Source organism: Acomys minous (assembly GCF_964271855.1).
Source record: "Acomys minous genome assembly, chromosome: 14".
Taxonomy (NCBI): Eukaryota; Metazoa; Chordata; class Mammalia; order Rodentia; family Muridae; genus Acomys; species Acomys minous.
The window spans coordinates 36,309,821-36,335,456 of NC_140496.1; the positions used below are offsets into that span (position 1 = coordinate 36,309,821).

At 43.2% G+C, this 25,636-nt stretch overlaps 1 protein-coding gene across 1 annotated transcript in view; it reads right to left on the reverse strand.

The window, feature by feature from the left end:
• Window positions 1-25,636, reverse strand: part of FTO (FTO alpha-ketoglutarate dependent dioxygenase) — a 357,684-nt gene that overhangs the window by 179,679 nt on the left and 152,369 nt on the right. The window contains exons 5-7 of the mRNA XM_084756998.1: window positions 25,281-25,360; window positions 18,282-18,425; window positions 8,623-8,742 (exon numbers count right to left, since the gene is read on the reverse strand). Of these exons, the coding sequence (XP_084613124.1) occupies window positions 8,623-8,742; window positions 18,282-18,425; window positions 25,281-25,360 (344 nt within the window). The remainder of the gene's footprint in view (window positions 1-8,622; window positions 8,743-18,281; window positions 18,426-25,280; window positions 25,361-25,636) is intronic.

Sequence of the window (25,636 nt, forward strand, 5' to 3'; positions counted from 1 at the left end):
TGCTAGAACCTGGGATGGGGGTAGGGGTGCTAGTTACAGGGCAGTTCCCATAAACTTCGGTGCTGAGCCACGCTGTTCTCACAGAAGCGGTGAAGGTTGGTCAGGTGATGAGTGTATTTTGAAAAGACAGCCTTTTCAGACTTGGAGCTCGATCCAGCGGCCCTGGGAGAACTGGGAGAGAGGTTAGGGACTATAGCAATCAAGACTCTGAACTGAGATAGGCCTAGGGTGAAGCACTTACTACAGGAAGGCGTCCATCTATCCTGACTAGTGCACAGGTTCCCAGGATGACTCTGTAGCACCAAGAACTTATAAGTTATTATCGGCATCAGCATACCATCCTGGTCCCATCCTTTACGAAGCTCTGCGTTACCTATGTGATCAGTTTAGTCCTCGACCTTCCTAATGCTGTGCTCCTCACATTGTGGTGACCACACCATAAAATTATTTTTCTTGCTTCTTCATAATTGTAATTTTGCTACTGTTATAAATCATAATGTAAATATTTGGGGAGATAAGGTTTTCTAAAGGGGCTACAACCTAAGGGTTGAGAAGCGCTGATTTAGCATATTAAATGAAATACAACATTTGTTAACATCCGATGAATAATTGTGGGCATTTTGTAATTCCTCATTTAAATTAACAATGCTTAAGTAACAGGGCTATCCACTAGCAAGAAACCACCATTTCAAGTCTGTACAATGAAAGCAGATATGTCTACAAGATAAGCACTTTGCTTTCAGTGCTGACTTGATAACCCACATTTTTTTAATTCGCAAGCTAATTTTGTTAGTCAGTCAAAACCAAGCAGAGATCATCTGTCTGAGCCTTTGGTATACACTGAGACAATATTCACAAGTGAGATGGTCACAGATGGTTCCAGACAAGGCTGAGATCATAGAAAGAGGGTGCAAAGAAGTCCATCACAATTTACGTCTTAGGTGGAGACAGAGTGAAAACTATCGCTGGCCGGTGATTACAGAGGTGCTTTGAGGCATACAGAGAGGCAGTGCATCTCAGTCCCTTTCTGTAAAGTCCAGGCTCGTTATTTTTCAGTGTCTATGAGGAAGAGCAGGGTGGCGGTTATGCTACTCTTGGTGAATGGAAGAGTTTCCACAGTTCTCAGAGGAGCGTGGTTTTTAGCAGTTTGAGCACACTTCTCCCAGGGGACCCTTTTGCAGAAAGATGACAAGATCCTCAGTCCCACTCCACAAACTTTTAACACTCAGTGGATGGGATCACCGCAGGAGTAGCATTGTGCTCCAAGCTGCTGTGAGTCCCTTCGGCTCTGGGACGGAACTGGGGGTGAGGTAGAACCCCAATCAATACCTCTAATTAAGGGGAGTCACACTAACTTCTAGAATCCCTAACAAGCTCTCTCAGGAGATCACTATAGCAGTGCTCTTCAGAGGATGACAGTTTTAGGGACCACTTGTTAGCTAATTTGGGGATTGAAACAGCTAAATCATCACCGTCATGGTCCTCATTGTTGTCGTCACCATCAACATCATCATCATCATCATCATCCAAATAAATGGGGACAGGATCCTGGAAAAGGTTGCTTCCTTTCAAAATCATGGGCATGTTGCCTTTTTATTGACTCATTTTTACAATACTTCACCTAGGGCACCACAAAGGTTTTCTCAGGCAGGTGAATGATAGACCAGACAAGTGACTCCTCCTCCAAGCCCCCTGAAAAAGGACTACAGGGAAGAAGGTGCATTAGCCTTTGTCTTTCCTGAAGAAAAAAAAAAATAAAGGAAATTCCTGACACACCAGCCTGGCATTCGGGTTTCTGAATTCACACATGCATGTTATGGCCTGCTTGTCAAAGGAACCCAAAATAAATTCCAGCAGCTGAGGCTGCCACAACTCCCGCAGGAAAAGTGGTAGGGCTTTTACACCCTTTACACAGATCTGAATTTCACAGTAGTTAAGAACATTTGAAACAAAGCGAATATGTGTGTGTGTTTACCAAACAAAATGTATAAAAACTGTTTTTCCTTGCAGTATGTATGTGTGTGCGTATGCCATGCATGTGTGTGTGTATGTGTACTTAATGAAGGTAGACAAAATTTCTCTGGTGCTCTGGTGCTCTGGTGCCAAGGCTAAAAGAGAACCCCTGCCCTATTATCGCAGTTAAAAGAGATGGCACACTTTCTCTGGCATTTCCTAGCTGCTGAATGTCTCCATTTTCAGTGTTTTGAGTCGTGCTCTGGCTGTGCTCGGAACAGAGGTAGCAGCTGAGTGTTCTGAGCATCCCTGGCACATCCTAGCACTGGGCACTAGAAGGCTCTGCTCACACCGCTCACGCAAGGGTTAAGAACAAAAGTCTACCACTGGCCGGCTCTGATGCTCCTGGAGATATTGTCACTGCTGTATCCTCAGTAGAATTCTATTCAACACCTCTGTCTTTAAGTACAAAGCTGCAGGCTGTAGCAGCTTTAAGAAACATAAGTACCCCTTTTTTCTGCACACAGTATCTGTGTGTGAAATTCTCTAAAGGGGTTTAAGTATTTACCCTGAACACTATCAGCCGCTTTCTAAATTTTTCCTTATCCAGTTGCAAAACACTTCAAAGAGAATCACAAACACGGCTTTTGTGCTTCCCAGGCACACTCTGTTTGGGAGGCTTAAGTCTGAATTCTCTGGGAATTGTAATATTTTTTCCCCAAGAAGAACAGGATACACACACTGAAAAAAAAAATCATTCTAAGTCAGTAGCAACTGGGGGAAGGGGGTTGCTCTAAGAGAAACTAAAAAAAAAAATCTATCAAGAGGAACCCAAAATGTGTTAGAAAGAAGTTCAATGCTAAATTACACATAAGACATCCTCCTTCCTTCAAGGTATTTTGCTTTTAGGTCAATAAAGTCTTGGGAAATTGGAGTTGAGGGGTGGGTGCAAAGAGCCAAACTCCAGGGGATGTCTTGAGGATCACCAAAAATGTAAGCCAAAGGTTGTAGCCTTTGTGGCTGAAAGTGACTTGTTTCTTTTTTCCCAATTTCCAAAGATAAACACCCAGGCCTTAAAATGCTGTGTTCCAGAACTTGAATTATTGGGTGCTTGTAACTGTTTAACCTGCTTCCAATCTGGCCTTATCTTGAGGCACTCGGCAATGTCCCAGTCGAAAAGAGGGAGAGGGGAATTTAAATCTTAATTGAAAACCAGTAGACATTTCATACCAGATCTTAAATTACTATAATATGCTCTGCTCCTAATTGAGAAATACCGACTCTAGGGTTGGAAACATGGCTTAGAGCTTGTCGGGCTCTCGCAGTGGATCCAAGTTCGACTCCTAGCACTCACATTGTTGGTTCACAACTACCTCTGACTCCAGCTCCAGGAGGGACCTGATGCCTCTGGCCTTCAAAGACACCTGCAGTCACGTGCATACAGCCATGCACAGACAATTACACACAATTAAAAATAAAGATGTAAAAACTGACATAGAAACACTGAAATATGGGAGACAAGATTATGTTAGCACGGGGCTGGAGAGGTGGCTGCTCTTCCAGAGGACCTGGATTCAAAAGTCCCAGCACCCACATGGTGGCTCACAACTGTCTGTTCCAGGGTATCCAACACCCTCACACAGACATACATGCAGGCAAAACACTAATGTATATTTTTTTTTAATCCTTAACAAAAAGATTATGTTAGCACATGTAATTTACTATTCATAAGAGTACGTATGGGAAGAGGTAACTACATGCCTATATAACATAAATATATATGCTAAAGCTGGGTGATTTTACCATTAATATGACCCCAAAATATTTATTTATAGTTTCTCATTACATCCCCAATGTCCCCTAAAATCTTTAATTTAGAAGGAATTTTAAAATGAATTTACTTGAGCTGTTATCTAAATGCCATTGTATTTGATATATATTTCAACACATGAGGAGCAGCCTTGTTCCTATGTTACTTAACAAAGAATTTTATCCACAGCTGTAGTGATGGCTTCATTAGCCTTTCCCTAAACAAATAAACAGACTGCTCTTTGGCTCTGCAACTGTGGGAGCCACAAACAGAGGAGCTGTCCCTCTGGCAGCAGGCTGTCTCCAGAACAAGCTTCCTCGATGCTTTATGCAGCCCACAATGACAGGCAGAGAGGCATGACTCACCTCGGAATTAAACTATTATAAATAACTTGTCAGGGACGCCTTTACAGTCCTAAGAACACTTCTCTTCTAAAACTTTTAACAACAAGAACCTGGTTATGTTATGAAATGAAACACCCACTTATTTGCCACATCTCTCTACTCCCCTGAGCCAATTTTTAACAGAAATGGGCAAATTAAATGTAGCCTATAGCTTACCCAACATAATTACATGTTGTATTTTACACAGATTCAAAACGGATACATTAAAATAATCCAGCCTTGGCTCACACCCACTACAGTCAACAAAGGTTATTAAGGCCAATCATCTTGCACAGCGCCTACTACTGTAGCACCGAGGAGTGCTGGGATTGGAAATGGATCAAAGCACAGAGGATGAGCAGGAGCCATTTTCTCCCCCCAAAAGGAAAAGCACCAACAACAAAATGCATGAAGTACATAAACCACCAGCTCTTCTCTGAGTGCTTGCTCATGAAGCTCGGCTGGAATAAGTCCATTGGATTGTACAAAATCGAGGTTTCTAAGGTCAAAAGGAAATGAATAAATGTCATCAATTTAGAGGATTTCACACTCAGCATTCTTTTCAGTCTCATCGTGGTTTGATAGTGTTAAAACATTTTATAGGTAAAATAAATGTCAGTTTTGCAAAGAGAGATACCAGCCCCTAGGAGACAAGTGGCCTATCCACCGCATCTCAGGCCACAGCAAGACTGCCTTGCCTCACAGGAGACTTGGGCTTTTCATGGTTCTCTTTAGCCTGCGAGAAAAGCCAGCACATTTTCTTTCAAATGGTAACTCTCCTATCCCAAAGAGTCTCCTCATAATACGATAATCTCGGAAAGGTGGTGGGTTGGTTGGAAAAAAAAAAACAAATATGTGAATAGTGCTCAAGCATTAGAATACTTCTTGAGTGGAGAGCCAAGAAGGCAAGAAAGGCTTGACGTGGTGCAAAGGGTCGTGCTACTCTGGGCTCAGTGCTCAGCAAATTCACAAAGTAATATGCAGGGGGGATGTGATGTCTTATCAGGGTGTCATTCAAATCTCAGGCTTAACATTTACATCACAAGAGCAAGCGCAGAGCAAAACCATCCTCTGGGAGAGAAGTGGTTGGGATGAACCCCGAGCCAGAGCGTGCTTGCTGGGACAGGGAGTGGGTAACAAGAGGCCAGGGGAGTTTACGTACAGCTGACTAAACTTTCTGAAATATGTGGCTGGTTATGACATGTGCAGCAATTACCACTAATGGAAGAACAACTATTTCAAAATTCATTTTCCATTCTCCTGTAGGCTTCTGGAGACTACCCCTCCCAACTACATGAGAAAGAGGACAGAGAGACGGAGAGGGATTACAACATATGGCTCTTCCCTGGTACAAGGGCCATCAAAGGCTGCATGACTCATAAGCAACATGGGGAAGGCAGTGCATGCATTGCACAAGGTTGTAGGTCTTCTGTTTCTGGCTGGGGAAGGTATACTGCAGAACAGACAACGATGCATTGCTCAAAGACATCTATCCACAACACACACATGACTCTGCAACTCAAAAAAGCAAAAGATAACAAAGAACCACCTGTCTAAAATCATAATAATCTGGAGTAATATATTCCAGGGAAGAAAAGTTTGAACATTCAGAAATGCCCTTTCGATTAGCGTAATTCCACAGAATCTAGACGTGCGCCAAACGCTGCACTTTTGAAGTGAAATTGCTGTTGAATCTGTGAACCCACAACTGATTTCCTGTGTTATGGAATCTTGGAGATTACAGCTAACTTGAAGCAACAGGGGTAATTCTTGGCAGTTAATGGGACATTTATATGCATTTTCCTGAAAGGCAGCATCTTGGGACTGCCAACTAGCAGCTCAACATTGCCCCCTACTGCTTACAAATAGAATAAGGCTGGAAAGGGCTGACAGCCAGACTCTCACCAACCAATGCCCATTTCACCCCAATACCCAAATACCACATGGCACTGCTCTAAGAGCCACAGAGCCAGGGACTTTTCCAAAGATTACTCTCTGCTGTCTCTTTCAATAGCAAAAATAACTTATCATGAGCTTATTAGAAATCTTTTTTTTTTTTAAGGCCTGAAGCAATGCTTCAACTTAATTTAGAAGAACCATCCCTTTTATCTTGGCCCAAACCTTCACTCTGCTGATAATGGATCCAACTGTGGTATGCGGGGGAGACACTCAACCTTTTTTTTTTTTTTTGCCAGCAAAAAAAACCCATGCTCTGGAAAATTCCCCAGACTTCTATTCCTTTAGTATTTTTTGATTGTTTTTTGTTTTTAATAAAATACAATAAATAGAAGATACTTTAACTAATGTGCCACTGCTACCAAGTATGTATACACACTCAAATGTCTTTTTGGTGAATTAATAATGAACATTGCTAGTGTGATCACAATGCTAAAAATTTCATTTGGGTGTTGAATACGCCTAAATCAAAAACTCCTAAAATAAAATGTTTTTTTCCAAAAAATTATTTTACAAAATTACTGAGTTCTTTTTTTACTTGTTCCTAAGTCTTAACTTACATCTTAATAAAAATTACAATTTCAAAGTTAGGCTGATGTCTAAGGATTAGGCCTCAGCACACAGGATTCTAATTGCATATGTAAAATGGAAAAAAGCAAAAGCTCACACAACCGAAGTTGTGCACACTCTGGAAAAACAGGCTTTTCTCCCAGGGCTTGGCTCAGGAACAGAGAGAGAGCCATAGTCACCATGCCCACCTTGGCAGTGCACTGCTCTGCCCTGCACTAACTCTGCCTTTGGGATTATTGATACTCTAAAAGGGTCCTGGCGCCCCTTTCCCAGATGCTAATCCGTGCAAAGATCTGAATGGATCTCAGAGATGTCTGTTCTCAGAGGTGTGCGTTCTGATGCGCACTTAAGCTGAGGCCTTCAGACTTCTGCCTTGGTATTTTCATTATTATAAGACAGGGGTTAGGGAAGACACTATGTTAACATCTTTATCAAAACAATAACATTGGGTTGGCAGACCAAGTGGACACTTTTGGAGGTGACAGACAGGTCTCAGTGTGTCAGCTACGATTATGGCTTGACAGGTGCATGTTTATCTCTCAATGCATCAAACTGTATACATTATCTTTTTTTAGCTTCCTGTATATCCAAATAAAGGTCTCTGGAGCTGTGTGAAAAACACTCGGGGTGGGGACTGGCGATCGCCGTGCACCCCTGCAGATGACTCTTGGCTCTCAGCGCTCTTCACGTTCTGTGAAGCGGCATTCTCTGGGGGTCAGCAGGCTTTTATCGCCTTTCCTCTACAACCCAAAGTCAAGGGTTTGGAGGCAGATTAGTGAGCCGACAAAGGGCAAGACGCTTAGAGCAAGCCTTCTAGAGTTCAAATCCCAGCTCTCCCACCTATTAGCTGGCGACCTTGGGAAAGTTACACAAGGTTTCTGTACCCTCACATGTAAAAGTGAGACAAAAGTCATACCTAGCCCGTGGGGTCGCCATGGACATCACATAAGTTCTTCTGTACGCATAAGATCTTCGGTAGTCATGAAAATACCATGCCAGCATTTACTGTTGTCATTGTTGTCCCAGTCGAGGCCCATCAAGTGGCTTCTACCTGCTCCTAACTGATACAGTCCCCATGTTATGCACACTTTAAGTGCCCTGATTTCTGATCTTGTTTTTACAGCTCCAAGACTTAATGTTTCTCCCCAGATTATGCACCCCATCCTCTCCTCTCCACGTGGTCCTCCAACTAGACCAGCACCCTTATAGCAGCCCCAGAAATAATGACCGGAAGCTGATACTGATCTGAATCATGGCGCACGTGTGCAGATCTGAGGATTACTTGACAGTCCAGTCTCTCCTTCTACAATGTGGGTCCCAGGGGTAAAAACTAGGTCATCAACTTTGGTGGCAACTGGCTTTATAATCTGACCACCCCTTGCCAGCCCATAATTTTTTTTTTATTTTTTAGGTTCCACTGCATAGTTTTAATTTTAGCTTCAGTGATCGTGCTGGGAAGCTCTCTTTGCTAAACTGCTGCATTCTGGTGACTGAGAGCATGCGCACTGCAGCCTGGCAGCCTGTGCTTCTATCTCAGTCATCTACTTAGTGACCCTGGACAAGTACCTAATTTCTCTACACCTAGGATTTCATACTTATAAGTCAGGGCTCACAGCACTCTGTCAACTGCTGTAAGAGTTTAAAAGTTTGACAAGGAAGACTCTTTGGATAGTGTCTGGAACACACGAACCCAGGTGAAGATTAGATATTACTGCTGCCCTGTCCTCACGCTGTGTCCCAGCTCATGTCTAACAGAGTGCCTTCTGTGAAGAACAGCAGAAAAAGAGCTGAGGCTTTACTGACCGAATTGCAGGCTCCTCCCATTACCTTACAGAAAAACAACCCAATCATTTACATTGACAGCATAGGTATCTGCCTGTAAAAATTAGTCAGGTGGAGATTTTCATGGTGCAGTACCCTGGGAGATTCGGTCAGGCTTCGTGCACTTACCACATCCTCCATCTTCCTCCAGAGCTCCTCCAGGTGAGCCATGGGTTCAGACCACCAATCAGTGCAAATTTTGTTTCGATTTCCTTGAAACCAGAACTGCCTCAGCCACTCAAACTCGACCTGTGGAGCAGAACAAGAAGGTGGTGGATTATGATGTCCTTGTGACAGACCAACAAGGACAAGGACGTCCCCACTTAGTTCTCCTTTGGCAACTTAATAGACAGAGGGTGAGAAAGGTGAGAAAAGCTTGGCGCAACCAGATCCCAACACACCCTGCTATCTCCTGAGCATTCTGAAAGCCTTAGAGTTGAGGTCCTGCTAGGATGACAGCCCAGGTCAGGCTACATGTTTTAGGCAGATGGAACAATATTCAGATCCTGAAGTGTAATCAGCCTCCACCGAGTACGATGGAAAGTCATAACGAAGCAATTAAACATCTTTAATAAAAGCCAAGAAGACAATGGTATGGCCCGATAGTAAGAGTATCAGGTGTCTCTTAGACTGAAAATAAAGAACTTACCCAAGGGCCAGGAGGAGCTGTGATCGTCTTAACCACATAAGCAAACAATATGTAATTAGTTATAGAGGCATTCAGCTTCCAACACAGCCGGTAGGGTTCTCACTTGTTGACTCAGTAAGGGCTAATTGCAATAGGCAAACAGTCACAAAGACGGAGGGCAGTGATTTACATTCTTTTCTATGAAGCTACTAAGCTGTTTGTGTTGCCCACCTAGAGGCATTCCTCCTACCACACGATGGACACATAGATCCCACCCTCATCCTTTCTTCAGGCTCAGTCCTGTGGTGTAGGCAGAGCTCCAGCTACAATACCAATAGCAGCAGGGACCCAGGGTGAAGCCAAACATCCCTCTGCATTTCTGGGTCCCAGAAGAATAGACCTCAAGTCTAGAACACAGGAAGGAGCCTGTAGACATTCTGCTGTCAAACTGGAGCCAGTGTGGCAGGCAGTGACTATGAGATGAGAAGATGAAAGTCAGGTCCTGGAGATAGCTACTGACTGCATGCTCTACGGCCACAGCCCCCTTCTACTTAAGCTAGTTCAGATCCTTGCAATCGAAACAATCCCAACACATACAGACCCGAGTCTGACCAACACCGTAAAGACGAGTCGTCTATTGCTTGTCTCCCACTTAAGCATCGAACTACATCATCAGAAGATAGCTAGACTTAACCCCTAACTCCTCTTACTTTTGCCCTCCGTCGGAGCAGCAACCCCAGCCCTGTGCTGTGATGTCTGCCTTGCAGAGTGATCATGTTCCACACACAGAGAGCTGAGCTATTGTCATGGTCACCTGTGACCACAGAGGATCGGGGTTGGTTTCTCCATACTTAACTTTCATGAGGAGAACAAAAGGCAACTTGTGAAGATTAACAATGGTGAAAATGGCTCAAGTAGGAAACCGGAGAAGACCTAGTCTAATGAAAAGGTTTGGGTTTACACTAAATAAGTGTTTGTTTGATGTGTGGAACTGACTTCAGCTAAAGCTGTTTAAACAAAACAAACCAGGAATGTGGGCAACAATCAGACAGTTGCTATACCTTATCTGTGGTACTAAAAGACAGTGGTTAGCAGAAGGGAAATCTAAGTCCTTGGAAAGGAGAATGAATGCGGCCACAGTTCAACTTCAGCAAAGATCCAGGTTCAGCAACACATTTACTACAAGAGAAAAAGAGCTCCCTTTAATGGGTTTCTCGTGAAATTGTTCACACAGCCAGAATAGCCTGACAGAGCCTCAAATCTGACTGTAGGGAGAGGTGAAATGGTTGTCGACAGCTCTCCAACCACTGGGCTGGTTATTTCTGCTGAAGAAGCCAGAACTTGGACGCCTCGGCCACACTGGTATATAGCGAAGCAAAAGACTGCCACACGCAAGAAGCCTGTCAACCTATTAGGTTAGGGCACTATGGTTCTGTGAAGAAGGGAGAGAGTGTATGGGGGACTCTGCCACAGGACAAGAAAGCAAATGCAGGGTCCTGAACATGCCAACAAATAAAGCCATCTCTTCCTCCTCAGACATCTCACTCTCTTGGCTCAGCAGGTAAGGGTGCTTGTCCGCCAAGCCCATTAAGCTGCCTGTGAGCCCGGGAACCCACATGGTGGAAGGAGACAACTGATTGCTCTGACCTCCACATGCACTGCATGCCACGGTCTAAGCCCTTCTGACTCTCAATAAAAAAATAAATGTAACTTTTTTTTTTAAGGATCATGGTTCTGAATGTTCAGGAAAGATATAAGACTAGAAAGTGCTTCCTTGTAATGTATAAGTTTCCAGCATATATGATCCACTAAAATTAAATTAAGAAGATATAAAACAATTTAAATCCATAAAAAAGCAATGGAATTGACTAAATAACCGAAAGGGTCCCAGCAAAGAAAGCCTAGAACCAGCTGAATTCGCTGTCAAATTTTTAGGGAAGGGCTACCACCAGCACTCCTCAGACTCTTTCCTAAGACAGAAAAGGAAGCAGGACTAGCAAACACAGTGAACAAATCCAGAGTTACCACCATCCCCAAACTAGAGAACAGCGACAGAAGCTGTAGACCAAATTCACTGGGGAACAGACAATGAAACTTCTTAACAAAATCCCTACGTTCATATGCCACGACCCATGACCAGGTGGGCTCATCACAGGCATGCAAGGATCATGCAACACATACAAGTAAAGATGTAAGAAAGCACATAAATGACGTAAGGGCAGAACTCATAGGGCTATCAGTAGATGCAGAAGAAGCCTTTGGCAAAGCCCATGTCCCTTCATAATGGAATCCCTGAACTAACTACAAGAAGAAGGAACATATCTTAGCAAATTAAAGGCTAATATTACACTAAATCCTCTAAAATCAGAATGAAGACAAGGCTTTCCACATTTTCCACTCTTACTCAGCATAGTGTTCCAAATCTTTTTCTTAAAGATTTATTTATTTATTATGTATACAATGTTTTGCCTGAATATACACCTGCAAGACAGAGGAGGCCACCAGATTTTATTATAAATGGTTGTGAGCCACCATGTGGTTTCTGGGAATGGAACTCAGGACCTTCGGAAGAGCAGGGCAAGCTATTAACCTCTGAGCCATCTCTCCAGCTCCAAGTGTTCCAAATCTTAACTAGAAAAATAAGCCAAGAGAAAGACAGGCAAGGAATACAAGTAGAAAAAAAAAATCAAATGATCTCAATTTACATACAAAATAATCCTTAACTTGAGAGACCATAAAGACACCTTAGAAAACTCTTCCATATGATAGTGGCTTTCTGCCTTGTACAAGGACATAAAATCAGCACACAGAAATCACCAGTCCTTTCTTCCCTACACCTCTTAAGTTGCCAAGAAAGAAAGAAGGGGGAAAGGCCCGTTCACCATAATACAACCTCCTTCCTCATCCAAGGGGCAAGAGATGTCTACAGTGAAATAAGATGCTGATGAAGAAAACTGAAATACCAGATGGTAGAAAGACCCTCCAGTGCTCATGGACTGACAGGATATTGTAAAAGTAGTTATATTACAAAAAGTAGTCTACAAATTCAATGCAATTCCTATCAAAAGTCAAATGACAATGCTCACAGAACTAGAAAAAATTCTGAAATTCATATAGAAGCACAAAATACCCCAAATAGTTGGGGCATCCAGAGCAGAATAAGCAATGCTACAGGCACCACAAGACACAATCTCAAAATATACTATAAAGCCATAGTGATAAAAACAGCATAGCAATGCCACAAAACCATACCCACTGACCAGTGGAATTAAATGGAGTATCCAGAAATAAACCCACATAACTGGGGCCACCTAATCCCTCACAAAGATGTCAAGAAGATACATTGGGAAAACAGCATCTTCCTCAATAATGGAGCTGGGAAAACTGAATATCCACATGTGAAAAAATGAAATATGATTCGCATCTTTCACCACCAACAAAAATCAATTCAAAATGGATCAAAGACCTTACTATAAGACTTGAAATTCTGAAATTGCTAAGAAAGGCAAAACACCTCAGAATATAGACACAGGCGAGGACTTCGTGGAAAAAGCCTCAAAAGCACAGAGAATAGCCCCAAGAATTACCAATGAGATTAAATGAAACTAAAAAGCTTTTGCACAGAGATGAAAACAATCATTAAGCCAAAGAGACGACCCACAGAACAGGAAAAGAATGTTTGCCAATTAAACACCCAACGGGGATTACTGCCTAGATCCCCAAAGAACTCCAAGACTGAACATCACAAAATCAAATCAGCCAGTCAATAAATGGAATGAATTGAATAGAGCGTTCTCAAGGAAGAAATGCAAGTGATCGATAAATACTTAAATGTATTCAATATCCTTGGCCATTAGCAAAGTGCAAATTAAAGCCACCTGGAAATTCCATTGCAGCCCAGTTATCAAGAAAATAAATGACAACACATGCTGGTGAGGCTGTGGGAAAATCAGAAGACTTCTGTTGGTGGGAGTATATATGGATGCAGTCAGGATGGAATCGATATGGAGTGCCTCAAAAACAAAAACAAAACAAAACACCAAAACAAAACCTGGCACTACCATAGGATTCAGGTATACCACTCCTATCCCAGGATATACATAAAGGACGCTAAGTCAGCACACTGTGGAGGTACCTGAAATGCCACACTACTCACATCAGCAAAGATCTGGAACAAGTCTAGATGTCCATTACAGATGATGGATAAAGAAAGTGTGGTATATACACACAGGGGGAGTTTACTCAGCCCTAAACAAGACCGCAGTCATGGGATTTTCAGGAAAATAATGGAACTAGAGATAATTATGTTAAGCAAAGTAACCCAGACAAATATACAAGTATAGCCATGCATGCATACATACGTGACTAGAAATGGAAGAGACTATGAGACAAAGGAAGAGACCTACATGGAAGCACGAAACAAGAGAATGCAATGAGATATGTAATGTGACAACAAGGACTACCTGGGGAGACAAAGGGGAGCAGAACAAGGCAGGAGGGGAGGACAGTGGAGGCCAATTGATAGTTAAATAGCAACGTGAACTGAAATCCACATCTGAAAATGCCACAAGGAAAGCTTTTGTTTTGTATGCTAACTAAAAACAATCGATGAGGAGGAGGAGGCTGCAGCAGAGAAGGGGGTGGTGGACGGATGGTTCTAAGCCAGGCCTACTGGCATGGCACACTTCTTAGGCTGAGGGAGGCGGCCAACAAGGCCAGCCTGGACCTCACGGCTGAGTCAAACTGGAGAAACAAAGGAAGAAGGAGGGATGCAGCTAGGGAGTTGGGGGAGAAAAAAACAGCAAAATAAAATTTTCTTTAAATTTTATTAATGAAATTGCTGTAAACTAATAAAATAAACATAAAGCACAAAAAGATTTTTAAAAAACCAACTAACCCTACTCCTACTAACAAAACACAGTTTTAAAACACAAATTAATTTAAGAATTGGAGTTCTGAAGTCAGTGCGAAATGAGCTGTGCTACAAAAGTCAAGAAATCAGGTCTTATTATTGAAGATGTAGAACAAAAACAATCCAAAGTGTGGCATATTGAGTGGCCTAGAAAGTTCCAAGCACATCAGAAGCAAGGTCTCCATCCTTTCTCTAGAGAACAAAACCCACCGAGGAAGCTCAGAGCTAGCAGAGCAGAAAAGACAAGCCATCAGGAAAGCAAAGTGCAGACAGGGGACAGAAAGGCTCCACGGGTCCCCAGAGACAAGAGCAACAGAGAGAAGATGGCATAGCCCCCTGCGGGTCTTCTCAGTTCTCTGCTCACTTATGAACCACACTGCCTGATTTCTGACATGCGCACAAGGAAACCTATTCTCCAGCCGTCTGAGCAAGCCCCATACAGAGCCAAATGAAGGCCCATGGGCGGAAGAGGTGGATTGCAGCCTGAGGTTCAGGCAATCATGAAAGACCTTCTGCATTGTCGGAGAACCATGAAAGCAACCGCACAGTGGCTTCAGGTCCATAGCTACAACACAGAAGACCACGTCTGTAACCTCTGTCCTTGCACATGCCTTCTCCACAGAAGAGCTAAAAAGAGGTGAAAGAAGTTTAGTTTTCTCTCAGAAATACCAAGAGAATCTGAGAAGGGGGAAGAAACAAGAACCATTGGCCTGCCTGAAGTGAACACTCAGGATGTGGAACAAAGATTAAAGATCAGCCGGTGGTGGCGGGACGTGCCTGGTGTCCCAGCACTCAGGTGGCAGAAGCAGAAGACTGAGTCTGAGTCTAGCCTGAGCTACATAGGGAGAGTCTGTCTGGGGGAAAAAATGATGAGAAGAAGAAGCATTCCAGAATCATATTTCAAAACCGCTATTGCAACACTGCTACCACTCCTGTAAGGAAAGCCAGCAGTGCCTGTCTTTTCTCTGCCATGTTTGTCCCCAAGCTGGCCACAGGGTTTGCTCATGAGCATTGTTTCTTAAGCACTAAGGGCACTGGAGCAGACGAGTGCTCAGCTGCAGCTTCACAGACACAGGACACCATGTGAAAGCAGCCATGAAGAGGAGGCAGGAGCGGAAGAAATCAAGACTCCAACAGTGCCACCCACCGTGTCGCTCCCAGGAGAAACTGGCTAGAAGATTTTAAACCCTGGTTTGAAAAAAAACAAAAACAAAAACGGACAATTTACTAACATAGAGGGGGATTCTGCTTATAAATGAATTTAAATCATTTCTCTGCATCTTAAAGTAGGGGAAGGTATCAAAAAGCCATCCCCCTTCTTATGCCTTCTTATGTGGCCTTGCTAGAAAACAAGCCTTTTCTCAATGCAGATGGCTTCCAAGTATCCCAAGTGCTTCATTATAATTAGCCCATGAAAGGCACATGGCCTTGAAGGAAGAGGAAACAAACAAAAAAACTAGATACTGACTAAGGATACAGTGCAGGGAGAGTGAGCCCCTCCCCCATCCCAGGCCAGCCTGCATGGCCACAGAACAACTCCTAATCACGAGCTGACACAGCAACTTAACCTTGAAGTTTAAGATGACTTTGGAGAATGGGAGATGAGGCGGTGGTGGCCGTGATTGGCACACAGACTATTTGAATATAAGACTTTTATCTGATCACCCCAGGCTAACCCTAAATGGCTGCCCCATACTGATGACAGTGTTCTGCTGAGTGATTTTTATAGTTTCCCTCTCCACTGTGAATAACAAAAAATCTACAGCCATATGACCAACCAAGACAGTGATAAAGGCAGCACCCAGTTTGCTGACTCTGAAAGTCATGAGTTCTCTCAGACTAAATACCTGGATTAGAAATTCTGCACTAAGATGGAGACGGTTGCCAGTGAGGCCATCCAGCCCATAAGTGCACAGCTCTGAGGCAGTTTTAGCTAGAAACAACATCTCCAATGGGGGTCCTTACTAGACACAGTGAAGGTAGGAAAACTGGCCCTGGCTGCAGCTTTAACATGAGGTGGCCATCATTCTCCCAAAGGCAGAGTCTTTTGCCTTTGGTTCTAGGGATTCTGATACTGTTTCTCACCATGTGGAACAGTTCACACGATACCGAAAGCCAGCTTAAGGCTATTACAAGATATCCAATGACTTCGGGTGATAACAGTCTCTCACCTGCGCAGAAGCATCCAAGGACTGACTCTGCTTCTGTCATAGTAAAAACTGAAGGCTACTGCGTTTATGAGGGCCTTGCAGATCTACACACCTGCTACTCCCCAGTCTCCCAACACTGTTCCCGTGACCTCACCTGCTACAGCTAGGAGTCTCACACCCTCCCTCACATGGCTGCTGAACTGTCCCATACACACTAAGCTTTCTCTGCCCCATGGCCTATGCAGTGTTCTGCTTTAAATGCCTCCCTCACACCGACACAGCTCACCCCTTCCACTTCTTTCCAAGAGGACCACAATCTCTGGCTCTTGCTATCTACCAGTGTTTTACATTTCTTGTTTCTCAGCTCTCTACACTGCACCAGCGTAGCGTAAGGAGACCAGAAGAGGGCCCAGGGCAAGCTCAGCATGAGCGGCAGCAGTGTGACGGTCCAGGGTTTCCACCAGTTTGCATTATGTCATGGAGAAAGTCTGAGATTGCTGACACATTTTAACCATCCTCTACCACCTGTTAACGTTACCTTTTTCCTTACGTCTTTATTTGAGCTGTAATTCACCTACAATAAAATCCATTCTTTGACGTATAAAAGTCAACATTTCTTTTCAATTTATGAAGCTGCACGATTATTACCACAAATCTCCTTAACATCTTCTCTCTATAAGGGTGAGCACAGATGAGCCCGTGGACTGCTCTGTCTTCACTGAACATGGTTATGTACTTGGTGGTTTGAATAGGAATGGCCCCCATGGACTCATGTGTTTGAATGCTTAGCTGCAGGGAGTGGCACTATGAGGAGGTGTGGCCTTGTTAGAGGAAGTGTGTCGCTGTGGAGGCGGGCTTTGAGGTCATATATGCTCAAGCTATGTCCAAGGTGACATACAGTTCCCTTCTGCTGCCTGCAGATCAAGATGTAGCACCCCTCCAGCACTATGTCTGCCTGCACTCCCCCATGCTTCCCACCATGATGAAGATGGACTAAACAGTACACCAGCCCCAGTTAAGTGTTTTCCTTTCTAAGAGTTGCTGTGGTCATGGTGTCTCTTCACAGCAACAGAACCGTGACTAAGACATCTACTTTACATTTATTTTTGGCTAACTGTAGAGGATATCACTGAAGTAGTAATACAGCGTTTCTTTTTTTTTTTAAAGTCATTTAATTATGCAAAAAAGAGTTTAAAAACACTAAACAGTTAACAATATATAAAGGAGAAATTGAGAGTAAGCTTAGGATGTGCACTGACCACACCATGCAGATGCACTGCACGCACAGACTACAGAAAAGCAGTTAGTCTCATAAATTTAAGGCAAGGCACTGCCACTCACTGCTAGGTGGGAGGCCACTCTCCCAAGTCCTGTGTGTTTCTGCCTGTCTTCAACGAAGCCAGTGATGGCCCCGTGCTGTGGTCGCTCTGTAAGGGTGTTTGGATTGAGAAGAACCATTAGCATAAAGCCAGTGTTTTCCTGTAGAAGTTAGGGCAGAGCTACCCACAGATTTGGGAGTTGATCCCCATCTACTAGAAAAGTCATTCCCTTGTTTCAAGGATCTAATGGTAAAATGTAGCCCCAAACGGTGCTGTGCTACCTGCCCATTGCCTATTTCCTGTAGAAACCACGTCAAAGAGAACAATGGTCTGAATGATTGTGCCCTTCACACGCAGATTCTTATTTTGAAATCCTAACCGTCAGGTGACAGCTTGCTCTGGGAGGTAATGGATCCCCAAGCGCTGTTATAAATGGACTCGGTGCACATATAAAGGAGGGACTTGGTTGGCCCTTCTACCACGCAAAGACACAATGAGAAAGTGCCATCTATGGATCCTGAAATATGACTCAGGGACACTCAGAGTGCCAGTGCCTGTCTCTTGGGCTCCCCAGTCCACCAGACTAACAGGATAAAGTCCCACCATTTAAGAGCTGTGCGGGCGGCCATATTTTGTTAGCACAAGCATGACAGGACTCCAGCTACTGTGATTGTTAGTGTCTCCTGCCCTCTCCTCTGACTCCAATCTTCTGTATAGATCTGAAAGAAACTGCAGGCAGGGGCGAGTCTCGGACCCACCGGCCTCTTGGCCATCCTCACCTCATTGTGGATGTCTTCTCCTTGTTTCAGAACTGCAGGCTCGAAGGACTTCAAAGAGACATCGCCATTGTCTGTGTCGTTGAGGATGTTCTGCAGCGCCAGCTGGCAGCGTTGTAAGATGTAATCCAAGGTGCCCGTTGAGCACTGTCAAGACAGAAGCACGGGTAAGGCCATGAGCGGCCTCCACGCTCACCACGCACACGCACTCTTGCTGCTCGCAGTTGCCTCTGCTCTACACACTTATCTGCCATGCTAACAGCTCATGCTCCCCAAATGAGAGCTACAGAGGCGGCCTGCTCGCTTGATCCTGTGTGGCCAGCCAGGCCTTACTCAGAAACACAGGCTGCTGGCTGCCTTCAGAATATGGACTCCCTCTTTCTAAAGGGCGGCAAGGGCCCTGAGGTGTGTTATATGCATGAGGTGTGTGTATACACATGCATGTTTGCATGTGTATTCTACATACACTGCAGTATCTCAAACTGAGTCTTAAATGTAGAAGAAATGTAATAAACAATTATTCACTGAATAACCAGTTGGCAAGGATGTCAAAGACAGTGATTTTTGTCTTGTATTATGAATGTATCAAATTGTGGTGGCGGTGGGGTGGAGGATGGTAGCAAGATGGAAGAAATTGGTGCAAGGCACACAAATTAGAACAGCAATAATGCGGTGGGGGATAACGTTATAATTCAAGGCAAAGGATTCCCTTTTTCGACATACAGGTGGGAGAGGCAGTCTTTCTTATTGAAGAATGTGGGGTGTAGGCTGCAAAGCAGACTCAGGCAAAGCTGAGACCTCTATATCAGTGGGGACAGACACAGCTAGTGCACCCCTCTCTAGGCCTGTGGAAAGGTGACAGACATTAAATGTACACACTCATTTGAAGGAGCCTATGTTGGAAAAGCCAAGGATACAGATGGAATACAAATTCACTTATTTTGATAATGAAATGATTTCCTAGGATCCTAGGATTTTAGGAGGGAGGGAGGGAGGGAGGGAGGGAGGGAGGGAGGGAGGGAGGAGAGAGAGAGAGAGAGAGAGAGAGAGAGAGAGAGAGAGAGAGAGAGAGAGAAGGTAGGTAGGTAGGTAAGTAAGTAAGAAGATAAATAGATATCCTCTGGATGTCTGAGAAAAATGTAGTCTCAACATATTTTTCTTTTAATATTTATAATTGAAAGCAAGAGCATAGAAAAAAAAAAACCTTGCAAGCAAACCTTGTGGCATAAAAACATTGCCACTTTACACAACATGATATGGATGAGCCTGGCAAACACTAACGTTTCTATGTCTACAACAGTAGCTTGACTAATGTGTAGTTTAATATGGTGATCTCAGAGTGCAGAGAACAGGAGGGTAAGCAGCACCGAGCAAGAAGGGTGAGCCTCTACTCAAAACGCTCCCCTGGACCTACTTCTAAGTGGCAATCACCAAGTAAGCATTTCACGTTTATTTTTGCATCCTGTGTGTGGAATGGCCCGCCTATAAGGCAGTCACATGCATGCCTATGTCCACATCTAAGAATTGAAGCAGCCTACACTCTACATCAGTGTGGAGCCAGCTCACTGAAGTAAGCCTAACCCTAACTTTATTTATGGTCATTAAAAAAACAGACATGCAGGACTTTGTCTTTCTGACTTTATATATAATTGGTACAAAGAACTTATGAGTGGGACCTGAGGTTTTTGAGGTTTGATTCCTTGTTTGGCCACTTTATTGAAACATAATTCCTATCATGAAGTTCAACTAGTCAAAGCAACAATTCTTTGTTTTGAGTATATTTAGAGTTGTGCCACCATGACTACAATTAACTCTGGGATGATTCTGTTTCTGCAAATGAAACCCCTGCCATGTCCACCAGCCCGAACTTACCTCATGCTGTAAGAGGATGATGCTGAAGTCTCTCTCTCTCTCTCTCTCTCTCTCTCTCTCTCTCTCTCTCTCTCTCTCTCTCTCTCATACACACACACACACACACACACACACACACACACACACACACACACACACACACACACACACGCACCTGCCTGTCCTGGGCCTTTCAGGTCATTAAAATCATTATCTGTGTGTGGTCCTTTGTGTCTGGCTTTTTACCCTAGTGTGTCTCTACAGTTCATCGCTGTGGCAGCATGCATCAGTATTTCAGCCTTGTTTGCTGTCAAACAGTATTCAATTACATGGACATGTGAGGAGCATTCGGACTGTATCCTGTTTGGGCTATGATGAGCATTAATGTACAAGTTTTCATTTCTCTTGGCTATCTACCCGGGCATATGATTTCTGTGCCATAGAGTCCCAACATTTAGCTACACCAAAGTCTCATCCCCTGCAGCAGTAAAGAAGAGCTCCTAATTCCTGCACAGCCTTGCCAACATTTATTACCATCATTTGTCCCTGGTTTTATTGGCAATTCTTTAATGACTAATGATGATAAATATTTTTTGTTTGTTTATTTTGCTTTCGGTGCTGGGGAGGGAACCCAAGGTTTTGTACATGAAAGGCAGGTATTTTACCATGGAGCTACACACCCAGCTATGATGCTCATTTTTTGTGTGTTCTTGGCTATTTTTAAACTTTTGCTGGCACCTGCCTATTTAGCTCAGTTGCCGTTTTAAACAGAATCATTTCTCTTTTGCATTACTGACCTTTAAAGATTCTTTTCATATTCTAATTACACACTTATTAGATGCATAAGTTGATAATATTTTCTTCCGTTGTATCCTTACTGTGTTGACAGTTTACTTTGAAGTACCAAGAATTTTTAATTTTGTGATTAAGTCCATGTTTTCTGCTTTTTTTCCCCTTGGGTTATTTATGCTTTAGCTATCATATCTAAAAATCCAATGCCCACACCAAGATAAGAATCGCTTGTTAGTAGTTAATTATCAGTAAGGTTCTGAAATAAAACAAAACATACAGAATAGAGAAGAGGGCAGGCTAACACATTTGCCTCTGCGTTTCTGACTGATACTTATTATCACTGAAATGATAACACAGCTTGATAACATTAGGTGGCCTCTGGGAAGGCAGAACTAGTTAGTCTGAGGGCAAAAGAATGCGTATATAACCTAACCTGCTTTTTAAAACTTTGAGCTGGCTGAGTAACTATTTTAACAATAATTCTATATAAAGTTTAAGTTTCTAAGAGAAAAACAGATCACTGTTGAATTTCAAAACCATTCTGGAAATAAAACCAAAATCAAGTAAAGAGAAAGAGCCAATAGGAACAGTTCTGTTCACACACAACCAGCTTCTCCACACACAGCGCTCTCTCCCACTAACCCCGAGGAATAGCAGAGTGCCACCTGCGCAAGACAAACTGCTTCCCACCTATGGTGAGCAGCAGCACAGCAATCATTTTGGGGGAAAAAGCACAGGTCAGTCACACCACACAAGTGTGTCAGAAGGTGAGGCGGCTCTGGGAAATGAGAGGCCTGCAAAGCAGTCGTTCCGTTTCCCTTTTCTGCTGAGAGAAGCGGGAGTGCACTTCAGCGTTAGGAAAAGAAGGAAGCCTTTGCCTTCGCTGATCGTTGAAAACAGGAACACAGGATGAAATGAAGCATCCTGTCACCTGAGCCTATGTCCAGTCTTGAGTCCCTGCCTCTGCACCGACTGGAGCATGAGCTGGTTTTCATGGCTTACACTTCAGGCTTCAAAGTGACCATTCATTCTCACCCCTGTGATGCGGTCCATTTCATTAACGCATCACAGCCTACAGAGGCATCAGTGCTCTGCCCAGCTCCTCGCCTCTGCCTTTGCTGGACAAGCCTCTTCAGCAATTCTCTTTAACTGAATTAGTTCCCAGGCTTGATTCCTAAGTGTACTGTTAGGAGACCAGAGACATGGATGTTTTGTGGCACTGTGTACCTAGCCCCATGTACATCTCCACAATTGTACACAAATATACAGCTTCACCAAACTGTTACATGTACTGAAGGCTACCAGTTTTTATTTCAGTAGTCTTATTATTATTTTTTCTTGAAAGAAAGTTGCACTAACATAGTGATTTTTTAAAGTTATTTTTAATTTTAGGCTACTTGCCTATACAAAGTCCTGTTTACTTCGAAACATGTATAATACAACTAGCAGTATTTATTTAAAAAAACAGGACAATAAATATTTTGGACTTTACATGACAAGCACTATCACAGATGCTCCAAAACAGTAGTAAGTAGTATCTAAACAAATTGAGTGTAGTTGTGTTCCAATAATACTTTATAAGAGCAGCCCACTGCTCCAGTCATTTACTGACTGATAAATATAATATAGAAACAAGACATTTAAGTAATTAACATTATAGGTATCCAATTATTAAAATAACATTTAGTTTGAGCTATACTACATTAAAGAATATAGGAATCATAGATTGGCAATAATTTTTCTTTTTCTTTCTTTCTTTCTTTTTTTTTTTTTTTAGATGGTCTCACATATTCCAGGCGGGGTCCAAACATGCTCTATAGCCAAGAATGGCCTAGAACTTCTGATCCCCTGCTCCTGCTTCCCAAGTGCTGTTGCCACAGGCACGCACCACCTGTTGCATTCATGGTATGCTGGCGATCCAAAGCAGGGTCTCAGGCACATTAGGGAAACGCTCTACCCACTCAGCTACATTCCCAGCCTGACTTGGAAATGTTTTCTTCCAAGAGAACCACTATAACTAATTCACTTTATAAAGTGAATTAATGCTAAAAAAAAAAAAAAGTGTGTGTGTGGGGGGTTAAAATACAAAAGATACAAGGATAGCTATGATTAATCTGAGGAAGCTAAACTTAAGAATACTTGGTCAGCATAAGAAAAGGAATCAAACGTGGAGGGTGGGCTACGTTCCAACTTCACCTCACCATGACGCCTTGGGCTTGTTCTTTGCTACCTCGTACTCTGCACTACTCTCGAGTCTCATCCTAAGTGTCTTCTGTAGCCCAGGCTAGACAGGAATGTGCGAGCCCCACCCTCGGGTCTAGCGTATCAGGATTATGCCACACCTAACTTATCAGCTTCTGACATCAGCAGTTCCTGCTTACAACTGGCTAAAAGAACACCTCAAGTGCTCTTGAGTGGAAATTCTCACAATCACGATGTTTCAGTCCTTATTGCTTCGTGTCCATTCGTGATTACAGAGATGGAATGAGCTCCCCCAGGGCCTCGCTTGCTCTCCTCGCCTCTTCTACTACGTTTCCGTTTGCTGTCCTAAAAGACTTAGATGCAATAGCTCATTTAATCCTGAGAATCATATGAATTCTAGAATATTGGTATTTCCATCAAATACTTAGTCCAACCATATTATTCTTCAGTGGCCATAGGCCCTGCGAATACAGCACTAACACGCCTGTCTGTACACTTTTACAGGTTAGATTGTGAAAGATGTAGGAGAGACATGCCTGCACAGCACATACTCAAGTGATTGACAAGAACAGCACTCTTGGGAGGATTATATCTAGACAGAGGGCCACAAAAGGAAATAGAGTCATCTGTCCCACATCAGATGGTCTATAAATATTGCATTCTCCCTCCTTCCTTGCCCTCCCTCCTCCAAACAGAACTTACTTAGAACTAATGACACTTGCTAATGGCACTGACCTCTCAAAGAGACACCTACAACAACCTAGGATAAGAATATGTATGTTTATGTGTTTAACATTTTCTCCCCAAACAAAGAGAGAGTTGGATAGAAGGGTTAGGCAGAATGGTTATCTGGGCAGCTCTTGCTCCCATGCTTGCAGTACAAGGCACAAGGACAGACACTAGAACATTCAAAAGAATGAGTGAACAACGAAGAAAAGACTGCAGAAAAGGAAGGCAGAATGACTAATGGGCTTGCTGGCACGCTGAAAATATGCACGCCCTTTCTGACACATAGTGCCATGACACACAATCCAGGAAAAAGACATGTTGTTGCCTGACTCAGCAGCCATGTGCAGCCTCAGGACTGGCAGGACCTGGCACTTGGGCCACTCTACAAGGTTGATTCCTTCTGTCCCACAGCCCCACACTTGTTTGCTGGTATCCTCTGAAGAGTCAAGCTGTAAGGCAAAGTGCAGTCGACAAGCTGGGGGACTGTGGTTATTGCTCAGTGGCTGCCTAATGTGAAAAGCCTTGGACTTGATCTCTAGAAACCTGTAATTAGTTAATTCACTCACTAATTAAGACTTGGATAGGGAGCCAGTTTATGATCCTTACTCGCCTGTTCTCTAAACTCCAAGAGTGACTGCTAGACATGTTCCTTGTATATAATCTCTACTCTAATCCAGGATGAGCATCTGACAGGCAGCCACCGCTGGCAAACTGGGCTGTGAACACGACCGGGGAGCTCAGAAGTTCTCTAACATCGCTGTAAGCTTCTCATAAATTTACATTCATATGTCCAGGTCTCCAACCAAAAATTAAGGGAAATGTTGGTTTCAGCCATTTGAACCCAAATAACATATACAGAGTGGCAGACATGGTCATCCAGGGAAGTCTTAAGTCAGCAGCATATGACAATGGCATTTACCTTCTTTGTGAGGGCGGGGGTGGGGGGGTAACCCTTGGCTGGTAAGTTGGCTCAGTAGGCAAGACACTTGTTGCCAAACGTGAGAACCTGAGTCTCATCTCCAGGACCTACATGGTGGAAGGAAGGAACTGACTCCTACAAGGTGTCCTCTGACCTCTGACCTCCACATACATGTTGAGGCACAGATACAAACACAGACACACATGCTCACACACATAGGAGGAGAGTGTACACACAAACACACAAAATAATAAAGAAACGTAACACTTTTTAAAACAAGATTCAGCTCTAAAAGGCAAAATAAGTGTATCATATACTGTGAATAAACTTTAAAACTACAGTAGCTACAACCCAGAGCTAAAACACTAAGTACATAAGAGTAAAGCCAAATGACATGAAAGTGATTTTCTGATCAAGGACTCTTCAAAGCCCTACAATAAACTGTTCCTTCAACTACCTCTGCCATATTCAGTTAGGTGTGAATCATCACATGTTTTATGTTTGCTTACCTCTGCCACGCGATGGGTGGAACTAAACCGAGGCTGTGAACCAGCCAAAACACAGTGCTGGTGGGTGGCATTGAGATCATCTGCAGGAAAAATAAATTATTTCATTAATGTTTACTAGTCAGTACACAGTATGCACTGTTTAACTAAAATACAAAGCAAATAGTAACTGCATCATACAAGGAACAAGAGTCACCAAGGAGTTAACACTTGCCTTGCATTACATAAACTTGTCTTTGTGAATAGGACGGCCACAAAAATATTCATGTGTATCAAATGAATCATTTAAACCAGGATATTTGTGTGTGTGTATATATATTATATATAATATATATTGCATATATGTGCATATATGTATA